The 19,448-nt window shown below is 33.1% G+C and overlaps 3 protein-coding genes across 20 annotated transcripts; all 3 read right to left on the bottom strand.

Moving 5' to 3' along the window:
- Positions 1-4,015: 4,015 nt before the first annotated feature.
- On the bottom strand, positions 4,016-6,079 carry LOC112775059 (NAD(P)H-dependent 6'-deoxychalcone synthase). Its single transcript, XM_025818531.3, has 3 exons — positions 5,740-6,079; positions 5,152-5,395; positions 4,016-4,591 (listed from the first exon to the last, which is right to left on the bottom strand). The coding sequence occupies exons 1-3, from the start codon at positions 6,060-6,062 to the stop codon at positions 4,202-4,204; spliced, it is 957 nt and encodes a 318-aa protein (XP_025674316.1). The 5' UTR covers positions 6,063-6,079; the 3' UTR covers positions 4,016-4,201.
- Positions 6,080-7,183: 1,104 nt separating this feature from the next.
- LOC112779784 (uncharacterized) lies at positions 7,184-11,646 on the bottom strand. 18 transcript variants are annotated; one of them, XR_003190852.3, is made up of 9 exons: positions 10,541-10,957; positions 10,366-10,452; positions 9,930-10,139; positions 9,481-9,507; positions 9,279-9,347; positions 9,085-9,186; positions 8,908-8,985; positions 8,605-8,686; positions 7,184-8,459 (listed from the first exon to the last, which is right to left on the bottom strand). XR_003190852.3 is itself a non-coding variant. In XM_072228172.1 (9 exons), exons 6-9 carry the CDS (start codon positions 9,180-9,182, stop codon positions 7,460-7,462), a joined length of 321 nt encoding a protein of 106 aa, XP_072084273.1. In that variant the 5' UTR covers positions 9,183-9,186; positions 9,279-9,347; positions 9,470-9,507; positions 9,930-10,043; positions 10,366-10,452; positions 11,139-11,646; the 3' UTR covers positions 7,184-7,459. The 18 variants fall into 18 exon arrangements, 16 of the variants coding, with proteins under 16 accessions (XP_072084273.1, XP_072084271.1, XP_072084269.1 ...); XR_003190851.3 differs by having other exon boundaries at positions 7,184-7,522; XM_072228172.1 differs by lacking the exon at positions 10,541-10,957 and adding an exon at positions 11,139-11,646 and having other exon boundaries at positions 7,184-7,522; positions 9,470-9,507; positions 9,930-10,043.
- Positions 11,647-14,104: 2,458 nt separating this feature from the next.
- On the bottom strand, positions 14,105-18,013 carry LOC140182123 (serine/threonine-protein phosphatase 7 long form homolog). The gene is made up of 6 exons (XM_072228242.1): positions 17,963-18,013; positions 14,955-15,376; positions 14,661-14,786; positions 14,477-14,567; positions 14,238-14,391; positions 14,105-14,121 (listed from the first exon to the last, which is right to left on the bottom strand). Exons 1-6 carry the CDS (start codon positions 18,011-18,013, stop codon positions 14,105-14,107), a joined length of 861 nt encoding a protein of 286 aa, XP_072084343.1.
- Between the last annotated feature and the right edge of the window lie 1,435 nt (positions 18,014-19,448).

Below are 19,448 nucleotides of genomic sequence, written 5' to 3'. Positions count from 1 at the left end.
TTTTCAAGTTGAGGCAACATTTAAAAAGTGTTGCCTAAAGGCTGACAAAAAGTTGCTTTTGATCAATGGCAACACTTTTGGGCCTAAGGCAACGTTTTTTGTCGGCGTTGCATATGTAGCCGTTGCCTTAGATTAAGGCAACACTTTTTTGTTTCAAAAGCAACGCTTTTGAGAGCAACACTTGGTAAGTGTTTCCTTTGGTTGAAAACAACAACACTTCAAATGTGTGTTTGAGACAACACTTTTGTAGTGTTGTCTCTTCTCTCGTATTTTGGTCACTACTAAAAAGTGTTGCCTATTTGCAATAAAATGCAACTCTTTTACGTGTTGCTTATAAGTTGGAATTTGCAATCCTTTGAAGTGTTGTCTATTTGCAATAAAATGCAACTCTTTTACGTGTTGCTTATATAAGTTGGAATTTGCAATCTTTTGAAATGTTGCCTATTAGTTTTGAATATACAACCCTTTAAAGTATTGCCTTTTCTTTTGGATATGCAACCTATACAAGTGTTGCATTTTCTTTTGGATATGCAACCTATACAAATGTTGTTTTTTCTTTTGGATATGCAACCATACAAGTATTGTCTAATATTCAAAATATGCAACTAATAAAAGGGTTGCCTTTTTGATAAAAATAAAAATTATTTTTGTAATAAAAATATAAAAAATTAAAATTTACAATAAATTTTTTTGTTCATACATGTGTAATTATTTTAATTAATAAATAAATTTGTGCACAATAAAAAATAATTATAAAAGAGACAAAATAACTAATAATAAAATTCTAATTAAAATAATTATAAAATTCTAATAACCAATTTCTCAACCACCTTATCATACTCCAACTCCACCACAGGCTCCTTCCCTTGCTCATAACAACCATCATCTAATCCTCCATATGTTCTATCACCAATTTCTCAAGCTCCTTCGCCTGCTACCCACAACAACCATCACCCAAACCCTCCAAAAACACCATCACCACCCAAACCTTCCAAAGTAACAACAGGAATGCTATTTGTATGACCTAAACTTGTCAATAGGAAGGATATATAAACAAGTGTTAAAATAGAGCAGAAAAAAGAACAGTAGAATCATCAATACCTGCAAAAGAATGTCAAAAACGAGAATCTCACCAAAAATACGAGCAGTGATAATCGAACAGTGACTAGCGGTGATGAACGCGAGCAGAGAGGATCGAAGCTCGACGAAAAGAGAAGTAGAGGATTGAAGCTCAACAAGCAGATGATCGAATCTCAACGAGTAGAGAATCGAAGCTCAACGAGGAGAGGAGTAGAGGATCGAAGCACATTGATGAGCAGAGAAGATCGAAGCACATTCACGAGAAGAAAAAATCGAAGCTCATTAGCGAGTAGAGATTGAGATCGAAGCTCAATAAAAAAATGTGCATCGTCATCGAATGGATTGAAGAACAACAGAAGAACGAAACATTTGGAATGGATTGAGGATTTTGTGATTTTATTAATTGAAATATTTTAGGAATTTTGTTAGGGTTATGGTTTTAGGAACGAAACATTTTAGAATGGATTGGGGTTTTCTTCTCCCTCTTTTTCTCTTTCTCTGCACACCATATAGTTTATTTTTGTTTTTTAAAAAATATTAAAAAATTTTAAGCAACACTTAAAACGTGAAGTTTAAAATAAATCTAAAGGCAACTTTTAGAAAAAGTAATATATTATTTTTATAATAGTTATTTTTGTATATTTAATATAGCAACATTTGATAAGTGTAATATATAAATATTATAAATGTTGCTTGTTTAATTTATTAAAACAACGTTTTTTATATGTTTTTTAAATTGATAAAAAAAACACTTATTAATAAGGTGTTGTATTAGCTTTATTTTTTTGCAATAAATTTTAAGTGATGCTTTTAACCATTTTAGACAACACTTTTTAAGAATTATTTATCGCACATGTTGCAATAGCTTAAAAATGTTGTAGTGACCAAAGTTCATAAATATTAAAATATAATTGAAAATTGAATTCGGTAGACAAAAACACACCCGATACCTTACAGATGATGTATTAACGATACAATACTTTCGTTCTTAAAAAATAATCTTACTTTAATGTTTATAATCTTTTGTATGTATTTTTGTTTATTTTTAACTCTTTTATGTATATTTTTGTCTATTTACTTCTTAAATTTTAAATATTTTAAATTGGATCTCAAATTTACTATCATAATTCGCATTACCCATTAATTTCATCTCCGTTTATAGTGTGTTGATTTTGTATATTAATTTGCCATATAAAAAAAAACGACATCTTTTTATACTTAATCTTTAATGAAATAACGCCATTTTAATTTTATTTTATAACTATCACTAGTGAAAAAGATGTATGTTTTATGCGAAGACGTCATTTTATTGAAGATTAAATAACAATATAAAATAATTTTGTTTTGTTTTATCCAATGTAATAAGTTAACGTGCTAAATCAGTATATTGTTAATAAAAATAAATTTAAAGACTAATATAAATTACTATTATAAAATTGGAGGTCCAATTGAAATCAATCAAAATTTTAAAAATTTATTTAAATTAAACCAAAAATTTTAAAAGTCAAATTGAATATTAATTCTTTTTAAGATAATAAGGAATTCATAATTTTGTTGCCAAATCTGTTTTTCTAAAAGAGTGGTTCTTCTCTTCATGGAATATATATAATATTAGTGTATCATGTCATGCACACAAAAAAATTTTATTTAAATTTTTTTGTTAAAATTTTTTAAATTTATTATTTAATAATTTATTTATTCTGTATATATTCTATTTATTATATAGAATATAGATATTTTGCACAATTATTTTGATATATTATTCGTTATATAGATATTTTTAAATAATTATTCATTATATAATAAATATTTTTTAGTAATTATTGAAAAGATATAAATTTATATTACAATTTTGTATATGATTAATAAAAATTATCACGTTACAATACAATAACATAGTTATAAATAGAATAACTAAAATAGAATGGTGTGAATTGATGAATAAAACAAAATCTATATTATTATTTTCTTAAATAGATAAGTAAGAAGAAATCAATTTAAAAATATCATAAAGTTTTCGTCCAACCTTACCTATTATTCAAAATCTTCATTCACATTATTATTTAATTGATTCTCATTATATCTCGGTTAGACTTCTTAATTGATTCTTTATATATATAAAATCCTTAATTTGATTGCATTTTTATTTTTTAATTACATATCGTAACTTCAATAAAAAAATACATTATTGTTATAAGAAATAGTTAAAGCAGAAAAAATTATGACAAGAGGCATTGTGGTTCTAAAATAATGTTCATGAGTTATAAATAAAACATGCTATACATAATAATGTCTATTGAAATACAAGAAAAAAGTAATATAGTTATTAAAAAAATATATGGTATAAAATCTTGTAATTATTAACAAAATTCACCATATAATAATTAATTATTAACAATTATCATCATTAATATATATTACTTTTTATAAATAACATTAAGTAGAGAGATGTAAAAAAAATTACGATTTTACTAGGTAGACAATAACTTTCGTAAACAATGTAAACAATGAGTTTTAAAATTGGTCCAATAAGATAAAAGCACACTATATTGTTCACTAAATTTATTATCTCCCTATACTTTTCCGAAAATTAATATCAAAACATCCTACATTAGCATGTTTGACGCTAGATATATATATATATATCAATTATTTTTAATATAATTTTTTTGTTTCTCACTTGTCTGACGACAAATTAAAAATTAGTTCATTGCATATCTAAACTCCATTTAAGAATTTGTCATTGACTAATATGTTATAGCATATACAAAACAAAATTTGAATCACCAACACTTATTTAAATGGATTAGCTAATGAACCAACGACCAGAAAAATCCAAATTAATTTTTTAATATAAATATAAAAGATATATAGAAAAATACTTTTCATAAGATTGAATTAAACATGCATCAAAGACAGGAATATCATTGAATTATTGAGAACATACAAGTCCCTTTATTTGAAGACTATTTGTCTTCGTATTTTATTACAGTTCCACACAAGACAAAGACAAACTAAAGATGCAAAATATATAACTAAACATAAATGCATAATATTAATTAAATTCTTATTTTATTTTTATTTTTTAAAAATAAAATAAGAATTTAATACATAACATTATCTAATTTTCTCCATCCCAAAGATTTTCAGCAAATTCGAATCCAGTGGGACCGTTCTTCACCTTGCGCTCTTGTTTAATTTGATTAATCTTTTGATAATCATCATTTGTAAGTGAAAAGTCAAATATTTCCAAGTTCTGTTTGATTCTCTCTTTGTTGTAGCTCTTCACTGCAAAAGTTACACCTTGTTCATAGAGCCATCTAAGACTTATATGAGCAACTGTTTTTCCATGAGCATTTGCAATTTGCTTCAGTAGTTCATTGTCCATAACATGATTACCACCCCAAAAGGAATCTTTAGCTCCCAAAGGAGAATATGCAGTTACCACAATACCTTTAGTTTTGCAGTATTCTCTTAAATTCTTCTGCTGCCAGCAAGGATTCAATTCCACCTGTTGGTGATTGGTTTAGTACGTATTTAGTTTAGTAACTATTAATAAATGAACAAAATTAAGAGTAGAAATTCTTTTCGACTTTTGATAATTTGTTTTGAAAATTTGTAATTCATTTTCAACCATTTAAATAAGAGTCCCAATGACTTATTTGTACAATGTGTACAATGAGTTATATGAGTTATAAAATGAACATCTCCCATACTATCTAGAATAACCATCCGAGTACTAAGGATAATAAACATCTTCCAAAAAGCTGATAAAAAAATGTAACACTAATGATTATATCTCTAATATTTCCTAAACCTTCATTGTATACATTGTACAAATATTCCATTGGCTCCTCATATTTTTCCTTTAAATAATTGGTCTAGACGGATACTGTATCAAAGTCCACTTAGACCAATAATCATTTAAATGGTTGAGAATCGAATAGAGCTTTATTTTTTAATTATAACTAGTTGTTTTAGACTTCGAATAAATCCAATGTTAGATTGAAAATGTCATTTATCTAAAATTAATATTTATGTGTGTAATTATATATAAAAAAGCTTAATTACTTGATTAACCGCAGGAGGGATACTAGCAAAAGAGAGGAGATTTTCAAGCTTTTTGCAAGAGAAGTTGCTGACTCCAATTGATTTAGTGAGACCCAAGTTTTGGCATTCTTGCATTGAGGTCCACACACCCTTCAAGTCAAATGGCAACAAGTCATCTTCATCATAAGGAAATTTCTTCAGCTCAAGCTCTGTAGTCAGTGGCCAGTGGATTAAGTAAAGGTCCAAGTATTCTAATCCAAGAGTCCTGCGTGCATGCATCAAGATATAAATTAAGATGTTGACACGTGTTATATATAAACTCAGGTGAAGTCGACTTCACGTAAAGTTGATATCTGAGAGTCGTTAGATGAAAATTTAGTCAAATCAGTCCAATCACTTAACAGCTCTCAGGTATCAACTTTACGTGAAGTCGACTGCACCTGAATTTCCACCGTGAAACAATTAAACTGCATATAAATTATTGAACGATTTTCAATTATCATATTCACATGAAAATATTAACACTCACATTAATGATTTTTTTTTAATTGACATGAACATATATTGATACAAGGTAATTAAAGAGTCATAATGTATCTTGATTCTTACTTAAGTGAATTTTGTAGAGCAGGAAGAACAAGATGGGGATGATTATCGGACAACCATAACTTGGAAGTGATAAAAAGTTCATCCCTAGAGCTTATGAGACCAAGTTTAAGGGCTTCAGCAATGGCCTCTCCGAGAGCTTGTTCGGAGCCATAAATGGAAGCAGTGTCAAAGTGCCGGTAACCGAGCTTGATGGCCTCAATCACGGCTGCTTTGAGGGTGTCGCTGTCGTTCGACATGGCGGCAGTTCCAAAGCCGATGACCGGCATGGTGAATGATGATTGTAGGACAACATTTGGGACCACTACATTTGTTGTTAGAGACATGATGTTTGCACAAAAAGATGTATGTAAAGGTGAAGGTGCAACATCTCTTTTATAGGGTAGAATGGTAATTAACCGTTGCGGATGTGCATGCATCTATTTGGCATTGACCAATATAACATAAATTAGTTGCCTTGTTAGGAGATGCTCACGATCCGCGCGCACATCCGGCAATAATGAATTGCCTTATTAGGGACTGCTCAAAATCCGGACGCATTCATATCCCATGCATACCACCAACTTCCAGAATGTTATAACAACTTAACAAATACGGATACTTTGTCGAATTGTAAAATTACATTATTTTAAAAGTAAAATTATAAAAAAGTTAATTTATTTAAAATAAAAGTAGTGTGATTAATTGTAATTTACTTAGATGTGATTAAAAAATAATTGAATACTATGTACAGTAAAAAATTGATATTATTGAAGGATAAAATTAAAATTTATTTTTATGTATTGTTTTTGTCTCCAATGTTTTCGTCCTATTTAAATCTTTAACGTTTCAAAATCGTCTCAATTTTGTCCCGCCACCAATTCTGTTAACGGATCCCTAACGGCAGGACAACATTGAGTAAATTTTGAAACATTAGGGACAACTTTGGGACTTGCCCCAAACGTTTGGGACAAAAACGATACAATACTTAAAATTATTTTATCAATTTGATTATGTTGAGTCACCTGAAAGACTTTTAATATTTTACTTTAAATATTTTTAAATTATCAGACCGATTAACCATCAACTTTTAATACCACTTGTTGGGTCACCGTAGGAAGCTTTCGACTACCGTAGAGACTTCAGAGAAGAACCAAGTAAGAAAACATAAGATGAAAAGACATCACATCCAATTCAAAACCTTAAGGTCGCACAACTAGAAACTTGTCCTCGTCGGAAATTATTTACCGACAGATTTTTTTCCGTCGGTAATTTACCGACAGATTTTCCGTTGATAATTAGAGACCAACGAATTTTCCGTTGGTAATTAACAACAGATTTTTGGACGGTAATTAGAGCTTTGGAAAACCATTCCAAACCCTGAATATAGATAGAAAATTCGTCTGTAAATCCGTCAGTAAGGTAAAATTGAATTTTTTTTTTATGTTTTTTCATTGCAAAATAATCATGTCTACAAAATAAATATAAATTTAATAAATACAAATTTTTATCTAATTTGTATTCGAATATTTATAATATTTTAAAAAATAAACAAATTTATCGTATTATCAAACTAAAAGAAAAGTACTATAAACAAGCAAGTCAATATAATTCAAAACATAAACAAAATGTATTGATACATCAATATAATTTTCAGTATATTGTTCAACCATACTAAAACTATCAGCTATGGTCTTCTGTGTCATCTTCATCCTCATCATCATCATAGTCCTCATCCTCATCATCATCCTACTTGAAAGCCCTCCAAAAAAAACTCTTCATCATCATCGTCAATAAGAAAGTGGCTCTGCACATAAAAAAAGTACTATGATATAAGAAAATAATCTTGTTCTTAAAATAATTTATATGATTTGCATGATATATATATATATATATATTACTTTTACCTTCCACTCCTTAAACCAACTAAGTTTTATATATAAAGAATAGCTTTCCAATCTCATAAGTCATAACATATCCAGGGAAAGTCCTATATACATATACACTAGATAAATGCCAGACGTCTGATCCAATCCAAACAATAAGTTATGCAATGCAAGCATTACACACCAACCAAATAATCCAAACAATAAGTTATGCTTCACCGTATGTACCTTAATTAGAAGCTAATATTAGCAACACATCCTAGTTATCCAAATTTGATGTGAGTTGGAGGATATTAATCTCAATAAGAAAGAAAAAGAAGTCAAATATAACATACTAAGGTAAGTAGGGTTATAAAATTATTCACCTTTATGCCAATTCAAAAGAGGGTGCAACCAGTGACTAAAAACAACAACAATGTATAATTGCATACAATTAATTTATTGATTGGTTTTGAAAAACTGTTTAAAATAATTATTTAATTTTAAGAAAGCAACCCAAAAAAAAAAGCTCCATCCAAAAGCTGTCATGAAAGCATTTTGGTTGGAGTTATATGAAGCAAAATGGTCCCCAAAGCAATGGTTAGCAATTTCATGTAGAAGTACTAAAAATATCACACTCCAAGCTATTGCATAGTTCAAAGTTAATCTTGTTCAGTCATAACTATAAGAAACTTGCAGCAAAATCCCATTTGCCAAGTCATGTAGGAGGCTGAAGGCTCTTTCTTCCAGTATAAATAGAACTCGAGATACTTCCACTTACTCAAAAACCAAAAAATATAATAGGAGAAAAGTTCAAAGTCATGTAGCCAAAAAAGGGAGAAATCATCTTGATGGGACAGATCCATTTTGAGTTTTGAACTGTTCAAAGGAGTAGAATACAAATAAGAATTACCAGAAAATTAATAAAGGAGTGAACATTTAAGATAAATAAGGATTCTCAATTTTTTTTAACAGAAATTGAACTAGGCAAAGCAATTACAACTAGAATGTGAATACAATATACCTCTAGTACACATATCTGCGCAACATTATCTCTAAGTCCCAGCTTATTAAACTCAATGCATTCTTCATATAACAAATTGAACCTATAGTTAGGATAAATGTGATTATTAATTACTGCATGAAGAAAATTACAAATAAAATTGATGGATCCTCTTTCCGTGCCCAACCCACATATTCAAGGGGCATTAAATAAGTGCAAAATGAAATCTCATATTTAATTGGTGATCCTTAGAATTGAAATCTCATATCTCATATTTAAGTGCCAAGAAAAACTTAGCAAGGGATGCACAAAGTTAATGCTAACCTTCTCAAGAAACGACGCAGGGTAACATTGGTAAGTCTGCCCAAATGATGTCTCATGATATTCATATCCATCAAAAAACTGTGACAAGTGTAGAGCAGAGTAGATAGATAAATTAAAATTATACCACAAGACAATATCATCATCAGCAATATCAATATCAATAAAATCTTGTTTCACCAGTAATGCTGTGAGCTTATAGAGCCCAAAGGGAACAGGGCAGCTGACTTCCATGTGCTGATAATATTGAAACTTAAATCCAAGAATCTGTGAAGCATGAGACTGCAAAAAATAATAATAATAATAAAACCAGAGTATTAAAACTTGTCTAATCAATATCAGATATTGAAATAAGAAAAACTTAGAACAATAACCTTGGGAAAAATAGGAATCAGCTCTAGAAACACACTGTTATCGGGTTGAAGTTCAAAACACTCAAGAACCTGATCAACAAATATCAATAGCGAGGTAAAACATAAAATGAGAACATCAAAGAGAGCAGCTGCTAAATACAATAAAGACATCAACAGAAATTCAAAAGAATGGCTGAGGAGGCGGGCCTAACCTTGTCCTCACCTCAGCCATGAGTAAGTCCTTGGGTATCTGCATAAGAAAAAACATTCATTAACTATATAACTTACTTTCTATGGACAAGTTCAACTTAGGGCCAGTTTGGCTAAACTTCTTAAATAAGTTCTTTTGAAAAAGGAGCTTAAAATATAAGGACTTTTATTAATATTAACTTTTAAATAAGTTATTTTGAGTTTGGAGAGTTATTATAGAAGTCCTTGTTTTAAAGTTGTGCATTAAATAGAAGTGATAAAATAGCTTTTGAAAATAGGAGGAGTCACATTTTTTAACTTCTTCAAAAGCTCTTAAATAACTTTTTGAAAAGTTAAAAGTTTATCTAAAAAATTGTACCAAACACATTAATGTAACTTTCTATAAGTCAAAAGTTGAAAAAAGTAACTTTTTGGTGTTTCCCAAACGGACCCTTAGTTACATAACTATAATTAGAGGAATACCCTGCAACTTGGCCATTTGTGTGCCATGGCCTCCAATCATCTATGATGTAGTAGTTTAAAGATCTTATCCATGCTTCAGTTGCCAAGTAAGGAATCAACATGTCATGATCGTCGCTGTTATCAGTGAACGGTAACCTTTTTTACTGAGCTTCACATAATATGGAAAGCAGAACTGAAAATAGTCTGGCACATTCATTTAGTGAAGCAGAACTGAAAATTCAAAGGTAAGCAAATGCATGCTCAGCATAGGAATGACAATTTAAGATTAAAAATAACTACTCAAATCTCAATGCCGTTTACTACTATAATCAGATTGATGATGACTTCATATATAGCAAGAAGGAACACCTACTACATTGGAAAATAAATAGTGTGTGATAAAACAGGTAGGGACGGTTAATACTAGAATAGTAGAATTCATGGTGATAGAACATACTCTTCATTTTGGCTATGAACAGCAATGGTAGGAAAGAGTGGTCCCTTCATGTCCTTGTAAACTGTGCCAACAACTTGCCCAATTTTACTGACATAAAACACAAAATCTTGTTATGTAACAGAAACAGAAAGAGAAATGGAAAAAGAAAAACCTAGTGGTTGTGGAAATTACTGACATAAAACACAAAATCTTGTTATGTTGATATTGCTCACCCCGTTGCTGTTGCTGTTACTCTCACTCATCGCAAACCCTAGCTCCCTTGATTCTACACGATTCTTTGTTTTCGGTGTTATCTCTAATTCTATTGTGCACGCAATTCCATTCAATTACACAGTAGCGGAATCAATAGTTTCGTCTCCCTCCCTACGCCCCTAAACCTTTCGTTTTAATTCGTCATTCTCTCTCTCTCTCTCTCTCTCTCTCTCTCTCTCTCTCTCTCTCTCTCTCTCTCTCTCTCTCTCTCTCTCTCTCTCTCTCTCTCTCTCTCTCTCTCTCTCTCTCTCTCTCTCTCTCTCTCTCTCTCTCTCTCTCTCTCTCTCTCTCTCTCTCTCTCTCTCATTTTCTTCCCAATTCCTGTTTACCAAACAAGGCCTTGGAAACCGTTTCTCCTATTTCTCAGCTATCCAGAATCAAAACCTAATCTAATCCTATTTTAACAACCTAAAAATCCACTAATCAGAAAACAAATCTAACTAAACTAATTACTAAAATCAAACTAACAAAACAAAATTAATTGAACTCAACAGAAATTAAAAGAATTTTGAAACTAAAACCTGGAAGCAGAGACAATCAAAACAGGGCAGAGGGAAAGAAGATGCCCAGGTCTCTACGGTTCGAACAGGGGAAAGAGAGAGGTGGAACCGCGGCTGACGGTGGAACCGATTTTGGTCGCCACAGAGCTAGGGCTGCGCGAAGGTAGCCGCGGCATTGACTGGAGGAGATGATGGCTGTGGCACTGAGAAGATATGCGAGCCAGAACTGAGGGGGATAAAAGGAGAGAGAGAGGCGCCGCAGTGGTGGAGCTTGAGCTTGCTTTGTTCTGCGAACGAGAAAGAACGAGAGAGACAGAGGCTGTGTTCTACTGGTTCAGTGTTTAAAAAAGAGGAGAAGAAGGAAAAGGTAGCTGCTGCGGTTAGGGTGGCCGGCGGTGGCGCTGTGGGTGAGAAAAGGAGAAGAAGAAGCTCGTGCGATGACGGAGAAGGGGTTGTCTTCCTTATTTTTTTCAGTGTCCAACTAATTCATTAAGCTTCTCACATTTTATTTTTGGTGACTCCTCCTCACATTTGCGGCTCATTTTTTTTTATATGATTTATTGGTGTGAGTTTAGCTGAATTATGATCATTACAGGTGAATTACCCTGTTATGACAGCGTTGAGTTTGGAATCTTGTGGAAAAGAAATCGGACCCACCAATTTCAAGCAATTTGAGGAAAGAACACAAATCGGTGGGACCGAATTATGTGAGGTTGTTGAGCTAGAAATCAGTGCAACCGATTTGTGGGTTAACAAAGAGGAAGGAAATCGGTCCCACCGATTTCAAGGGAGAGGAAATTTTTTTTAATCCGTGAGGGGACCGGTCGGACCCACCGATTTCTGATGCGCACAAATTTCGATACGAACACGGTCGGTCCCTACGATTTGCCTGTAAGTGCATTCCTAAGATGAAAAATATCACAGAAGTCGCATTCAATTCTTCGTAACCGTCCCAACTGTTCTTCCTCTCCTCGTCCCAGCTGTTCTTCGTCTCCTCCTCTGATTTTTCTTTCTTTTTTCCTCTCTGTTGAAGTAGAATAAATTTCTGGAATAGTGAGTTTAGTCAAGTACGTATACTATTATGGATAATAGAGTTGTGTTGAAAATTTATTATTACGGGCAGATTTTATTGGAAACATATGAGGGGGTTCAATTTGTGTGTGAGAATCCATTAGATGTTATTCCGTTCACATTATCATTTGAGGAATTGAAAGGGGTGATTTGTGAGAAGATAGATTCTCAAATATTTAGGAGAGTATCGTGTATTTTGTACCGGTATCCGTTATCTGTGTTTGGTGGGTTCGTTCAATTTCAGACGAAGTACGTCACAGATGAAGCGAGTATGCATGAAATGTTTTCATTGTATATGGATAATCGCCACCGAATGTCGTGCATCGAGTTGTATATTGAGTTTGAGCAATCCGAAGCAGACCGTAATATTGAGTTGGAAGATTATAATAGTGAAAGCGAGGATGAATTTGAAAGTAACTACGAGATCGTTGGTCCAGGTGAAGACGAAGATGAAACTGGCAGTGATATGAACGCAGATGTGGCAGAAGTTGCAAATGCAGTAGCAAACCCGCATCCGTTTCAGGATCCTTCTTTCATGCGGTCGTTGGATTTGGAGGCTATGCACGCACCGGAGTTTCCGCAATATATGAATTCAGGTGCGTAAAGCTAGATAGACATGTGAAACTCTGATGTAGCTGATAAATAAGTCAGATGTGTAACATATGTGGATAGTCATTTGTGACCATAGCATTTGATTTTTTTTTATTAATAGGTAGTTCTTTATTATGAATTGTATTCAGTGGTTCTTTGCGTAGATAGATCAGCGAAAAAAAAAAAGACTATTATAGGCTTATATAGTTCTAGTGTGTTTAGTATTTGAGTTGTAGTAAGTAATTTATTACTGAGGACATAATAAAGGATTTCTTTCTTTTGCTGTATGCAGCCCTTCCTATTGTGGCGGATGGTGAGTTCACAGTGGGGATGGAATTCAGTTCAAGGGAGGCAGTAATCAAGGCAATGAAAGATTATACCATCCGAAGAAGTGTAGACTATCGGGTATATGAGTCGGAACCCACGACATTCTATGCCAAATGTACAGAATATGGCAATGGTTGTGACTGGTTGATCAGGGTAACCAAAATGCAGAAGAAGTACTGTTGGGAGATAAGGAGGTACAATGGAAGTCACACGTGTACCAGGTCAACTATTTCTCAAGACCATTCGAAGTTGGATTCGAAGACAGTTGCAGAAGCAATTAAGCCGTTGGTAGAAGTTGACCCGTCTATAAAGGTGAAATCAATCATTGCTGAAGTCCAGTCAAAGTTTAACTACACCATCAGTTATCGCAAGGCTTGGTTAGCAAAGTAGCAGGCGGTGGAATCAATTTTCGGTGGTTGGGAAGCATCGTATGAAGCTTTGCCCATATGGTTTGAGGCCATGTGTCAAAAGGAGCCATCTGCAGTGGTTCACTTTGAAACAATGCCTGCTTACCAGGGGGATGATTTGGTTCCTGATATACGTGTACTGCATAGAGTCTTTTGGAGCTATTATCCTTGTATAAGGGCCTTCAGACACTGCAAGCCAGTGGTGCAGGTGGACGGGACTCATTTTTATGAAAAATACAAGGGTTGTTTATTGGTTGCAGTCTCACAGGATGGTAATAACAACATAGTACCTATTGCATTTGCCATAGTGGAGGGAGAGACTTCGGATGCATGGTACTTTTTCCTGAGTAACTTGCGTCAACATGTGGTGACACGTGATGGAGTGGGACTTATCTCTGATCGACACGATTCTATTAGGTCAGCTATTGAAAGAAGTAATGGTGATGGTGCCGGTGGTGGCTGAGGACCTTCTGGATTCTCTTGGAATACAAGGTCGACAATTGCAAGTGGTCACCATATGCCCCTCGGTACCAATCCATGTAACTTTCCAATTGATAATGTAAAGGCACCAAGTCATCAGAGAGAATGTGACTATACCGGTTGGTCCACTGCATCACCCAAGAAGAGTGGGTATTGGCCCAATCTTCATTCTTAGGCCCAGTTAGAACTTCGCCGTGTGATGCACCTAAATCCTGCTCTAGAGTAGGAACACCCTGTCTCATACCAAATTGCCTCATGACTCTATCAATTGCATGCCACTCGATGCATTCAAAGGATATAAGTGGCACTCTGGCACTCCAAAGAACCAAATTATGATGGATGGCTAAAGGAATCAAGTCTGGGTCAATGTCTCCAATGCCATAAGGCTGCCAAACAAACTGGACACATGGAACAATTCAGATGAGTACCCAAAAATTAACTCACTTAACAAGCTACATACGGTATTAGTATTTTACAACATACCTGTCCTTCTTGTAGATCATCTAACAACCTCCTGTAATTCTCAAGCAAAGTGTATCGGTAGCCATAGTTTTCACGCTCCCAGTCACGCCACCTGCCATCCGACAATTAATTAATTGACTTATCTTGTGAAAAACAAATTACATTATCTAGAACTTCTTTTAATGCATACAATAATCACAATTACCTGTTTGCAATTGAAAACAACCGGGAATTGCCGGGAATCGGCGCTAGAAATGGTAGCTGGATCCAAGCCCAAGTAAGCAACAACGTCAGTGGCCCGTCAATCTTCTTGCAATCGACACGAGTTGCCCTACAAAATAACCTATACAAGTGTGCTAGGCATGCCGAATCCCAGCTAAACTATATGATTCCACCAAAATTACGGAGCAAAGGTAAAAATTTCCAATGCACTGCTGCACCAGACTTATCTCCAAACATAATTAACCCAAATAACAACATTATGTGACACTTTACATACATCTGAATGTGAACATCATCATTCAACACTATACGATCTTTCAAACCCCTAAACCACGTTAATTTTATAAAGCTCCCTCTACAGTCTGTCTTCCTCGGTGCAACTCCAAATTGGTGCAAGCACTCGGCTTCCAATGCCTCAAAACTACTCATTGTCGGTCCTGTAACTGGAAGTCCATTTGTCGGCAGACCGAGAATCATCGCCACATCCTCCAACGTCACGGCACACTCACCAACCGAAAAATGAAACGTGTGAGTCTCAGGCCGCCATCTCTCAACCAGTGCATTAACCATTGCTGACTGACATTGGACCACTCCAATCTGAGAAACATAATAAAAGCCAGTCTCGCGTAACTGTGACTCAACAATTTCATTGTATCGATCCGGCGGCTTATAATGCTCGCACATTAACATCCGTGAACCCTACAATATCAAATCTCCGTTATAAGTACCATCATAATATAACTACATTATCAAAAACACAATTATCCTAACATGTCCATTATAACTAACTCCAATCATAATTGCATTGAAGCATACACAGTAAATGATACAACAATCTTTCAATTATTAGTCATCATAAATAAAATAATTTATTATATTGTTATTATTATTATTCATAATTACTCATTAAACTCAATTACTAACACTAATAAAATAATAACAACAACAACATATCAATATCTTGGTCTAATATGTTATGTATACATCTCATTCTCCTTCCTCATTCATTCATTCATTCATTCATTATATATATATATATATTACTAATAAATCTACTATTATCACTAATATTATCAATAAATCAGATTATTAAAAAAAAAATATCCCAGCTAATCTGGATTTAATTTATTCTAACTAACTTTTTTTTTTATTATTATTATTATTATTATTATTATTATTATTATTATTATTATTATTATTTCAAACAATTCTATTATTATTATTATTATTATTATTATTATCATTATTATTATTATTCCTAACACAGCTTACTATTAATTAATTTCTTAATCTAAATTTATTTATTACTAATTTATTGTCTAAATTTTACTGAATTAAAATTCAATTATTTGTCATCATAAATAAAATAATTTATTATATTGTTATTACTATTAATCATAATAACTTATTAAACTCAGTTATTAATACTAATAAGATAATAACAACAACAACATATTAATATCCATTCTAATCTATGATATACAGATTTTCTTTTTCTTCCTCATTCATTCCAACTCAACGGTTAAAAAATTCCAACCATTTCAGACATACAACATACAGGATTTATTTTTTAGTTTCTATTTCTAACTACTTAACAAACAACACATACATGATTAGATTAATTTTTATTTAGTGCCATTATAATATACATTACTACTAACTAAAACCTACTATTATGACTATTATTATCAATAAATTAGAATATTAAAAAAAATTAAAAACTTACATAATCTGGATGCCCAAGATAGTTGACAATATGAAGTTTCGGTTGATTTACTTCTTTAATTTTTCTTTTTTTTTGGCATTTTCTTCAAAATTTTTTGAACCTTTCTTGTGGTTCAACAATGGTAAAGAAAGAAGGGAAAGAGGTGGGGTTCAGAGAGGAAAGTGTGGGGTTGAGAGAGAGATTCACGAAGAAGAGTGAAAATGATATGTTGGGGGGAGGGGTTTACATCACTTGCATTGGGAGAAGGAGTGTCACGGGCCAACCAGGACCTGCGTGCATGCGTGACACCTGGCTATTGTCCTCAAATCGGTGGCACCGATTTGCGACCCATCTCCACCCTGAAATCGGTCCATCCGATTTCTGCCCACCAAATCGCTCCGTCCGATTTGTTTTACCACGCCGTCACATTTCTGTAATACACCCTAAACCTTCATAACGCTGTTAGACTCCATCAGAATCCCCATATTAAAATTAAAAAACTCCACATTTGCTACTTAATAAATTTGACTATCAAATCTGTCATTTATTTCGCTCAATTTGGTTAATTGAACTCAGTTTTTATTTTTCTTATGAGTGTAGAGATTCCATAAAAAAAATACAAATTATATTAGACGTCAAACAATATTTTATTTTTATTTTTATTTTTTTAATTCTAATGTGCAAATAAATCTATATATATGAATCGGATTATAGTTTTATCAATATTATGTTTATTTTTTTTATTGCGAGTTTCTTAAGTTTTTTCAAAAAAAATTATATTCTCTAATAATTATTGAAAAATTTTAAAAATATCTCTACATCTCTATTTAATAATTTAAATTTTATGAATTAGAATAGATGAATTATAATATAGAATTAACACTTTTATAAATAAAATGTCTAAAAATTTACTATTGGCTAACTATAATAAGATTAAATAGTTTATACTTTATAGGATATTTAACAAGTTCACCACAAATCTGTAATGCCAAAAAATAGATAAATTTCATCATGACATAAATTTCTAAGAGAAAAAAATATAGTATATAATTAGCTAAATATATATATATATATATATATATATATATATATATATATATATATATATATATATCAAATAAATACTAAATACACATTAACTAAGAATCAAATTAATACACACTTGCATGTAATTTGTAGAAGTTTTAATTCTTGCCATTTTATTGATGAATCAGGGCCAACTGATCAAGCATCCATTTAGCGAGTAAATCCCTAAAATGGTCCTCCAAATTGGGCCCATGCACCAATGTTGTCTCTCAGTTCTTAAATGCTCTAAATGCACCCTCTAATTTGAGCTCCGTGCGAAATCCTAGTTCTTCTACCCAATTCCGGCATGACTCAGCAGCCAGAGCACTGAGCTGGCGGTTCCAACGAAGCCACTACCATTTTCTCTTCTTCCAATCCTCATTCCCTTTCTCCTTTCCTCAAGCATTGTAACCATTTCCTTCTCTTAGTTCACCAGCCTTCAGATCACTACCTCAGAACCACCACCGCAACCCTTCTCTTTTCTTCTTCATCTCTTCTTTTCTCTTCTCCTTTACCCATTGGCCTAAGGCTGAACCACCACCGCGAGCCACCATAGCTTCCACCATCTGCGACCACCGCGTCCAACCTCCTCCCTCTACCCTCTCCTTCCCCGTCAGGTCCAGAGACGTCGAGCTTTCTTCTTGGCGAACCACTTCCGTCGAGCCCGAGCTTATTGTCACTGCCAATCTGCCATTTTCATCACCCTCTTCCACGCATCGAACCCTAGCCCTATCGCAGCTTCCAGCATCTCCATCGCCGCCACATCTTTCTCTCCCATTTTCTCTTCTCAGCTAAAGAGCCGGGTACCTTCATCTTTGTTCCTCATCACCGAACTACTGCTGCCTCCCCTCGTCTGCTTCTCCTTGTCATTTCCATCACCCACGATGACTAACCCTCCTCTCCTTCGTCACGTTTCGGTTTGCCTTCTTTCCCTATCTGACCACCCCAACTTCCCCTATTAGTTTAGGTTTATTTAGAATTTAGTTTTAATTTTCACCAGTTTTAGGCTTAGTTTAGTTTGATTTTCTGTTTTAATTGATTTTAGGTGGTTATGATAGGTTAATTTAGTTTGTTGGATTCTGATTGTTACTGAAAGTGTATGGAAATATTCTCCAAGCAACCTTTCAATTTTCTTCCATCACAAAACAACACCGTTCTGATTTATCCACCCACTCCAATGGACAGAGGAGAAAAGAAAAGAAGAGATGAAGAAGAAAAGAGAAAGGGTTGCGACGGTGGTTCTGAGGTAGTGATTTGAAGGCTGGTGAACTGAGAGAAGGAAAGGGCTACAATGCTTGAGGAAGGGAGAAAGGGAAAGGAGGATTGGAAGAAGAGAAAAGGGTAGTGGCTCCGTTGGGAGAAGAGGAGGAACGATGGTAATGGTGGAGGGTGATGAAGCCTACGTGGAGGTGGAACCGACAGCTCAGCACTCCGGCTGCTGAGTCATGCCGGAATTGGGTGGAAGGACCAGAATTTCGTACGGAGTTCAAATTGGAGGATGCATTTAGAACATTTAGAAATTGAGGGGCAATATTAGTGCACGAACCCAATCTAAAAGACCATTTTGGAGATTTACTCTCCATTTAGCCTAAAAACCTATTTTCAAATTTTAATTATGTTGAATTAGTTGAATGTATCATTATTTTATATGTTAAAAATGTAAAAACAAACTTATTATATATGAAAAAGTACAATTGATCCTTTAATTTCTTAAAATACCGGAACATATAATTGTTGCGGCTTCTTGTTGGTATATACATGCATAATAATAATTATCATCTTTTAATATGATATATGTTAATTATTTTTATATTTTGTTAAAAGTTTCATAATTTTTTTTTTCTATTAATAGGTTAGTATTACTTACAAATGGTACATCATTTAAAATGGTAATATAATTGAAGGATGAAGTTGAATCAGCCATATATATTAGAAAGAATTATTACAAGTGAAAATAAAAAAGTAAGAGGGACACTAATGCATCATAAATGTATTACTACT

The sequence above is a fragment of the Arachis hypogaea genome, chromosome 19, assembly GCF_003086295.3.
Source record: "Arachis hypogaea cultivar Tifrunner chromosome 19, arahy.Tifrunner.gnm2.J5K5, whole genome shotgun sequence".
Classification (NCBI taxonomy): Eukaryota; Viridiplantae; Streptophyta; class Magnoliopsida; order Fabales; family Fabaceae; genus Arachis; species Arachis hypogaea.
The sequence above is the reverse complement of the archived record's forward strand: the minus strand, read 5'-3'. Positions and strand labels throughout refer to the sequence as shown.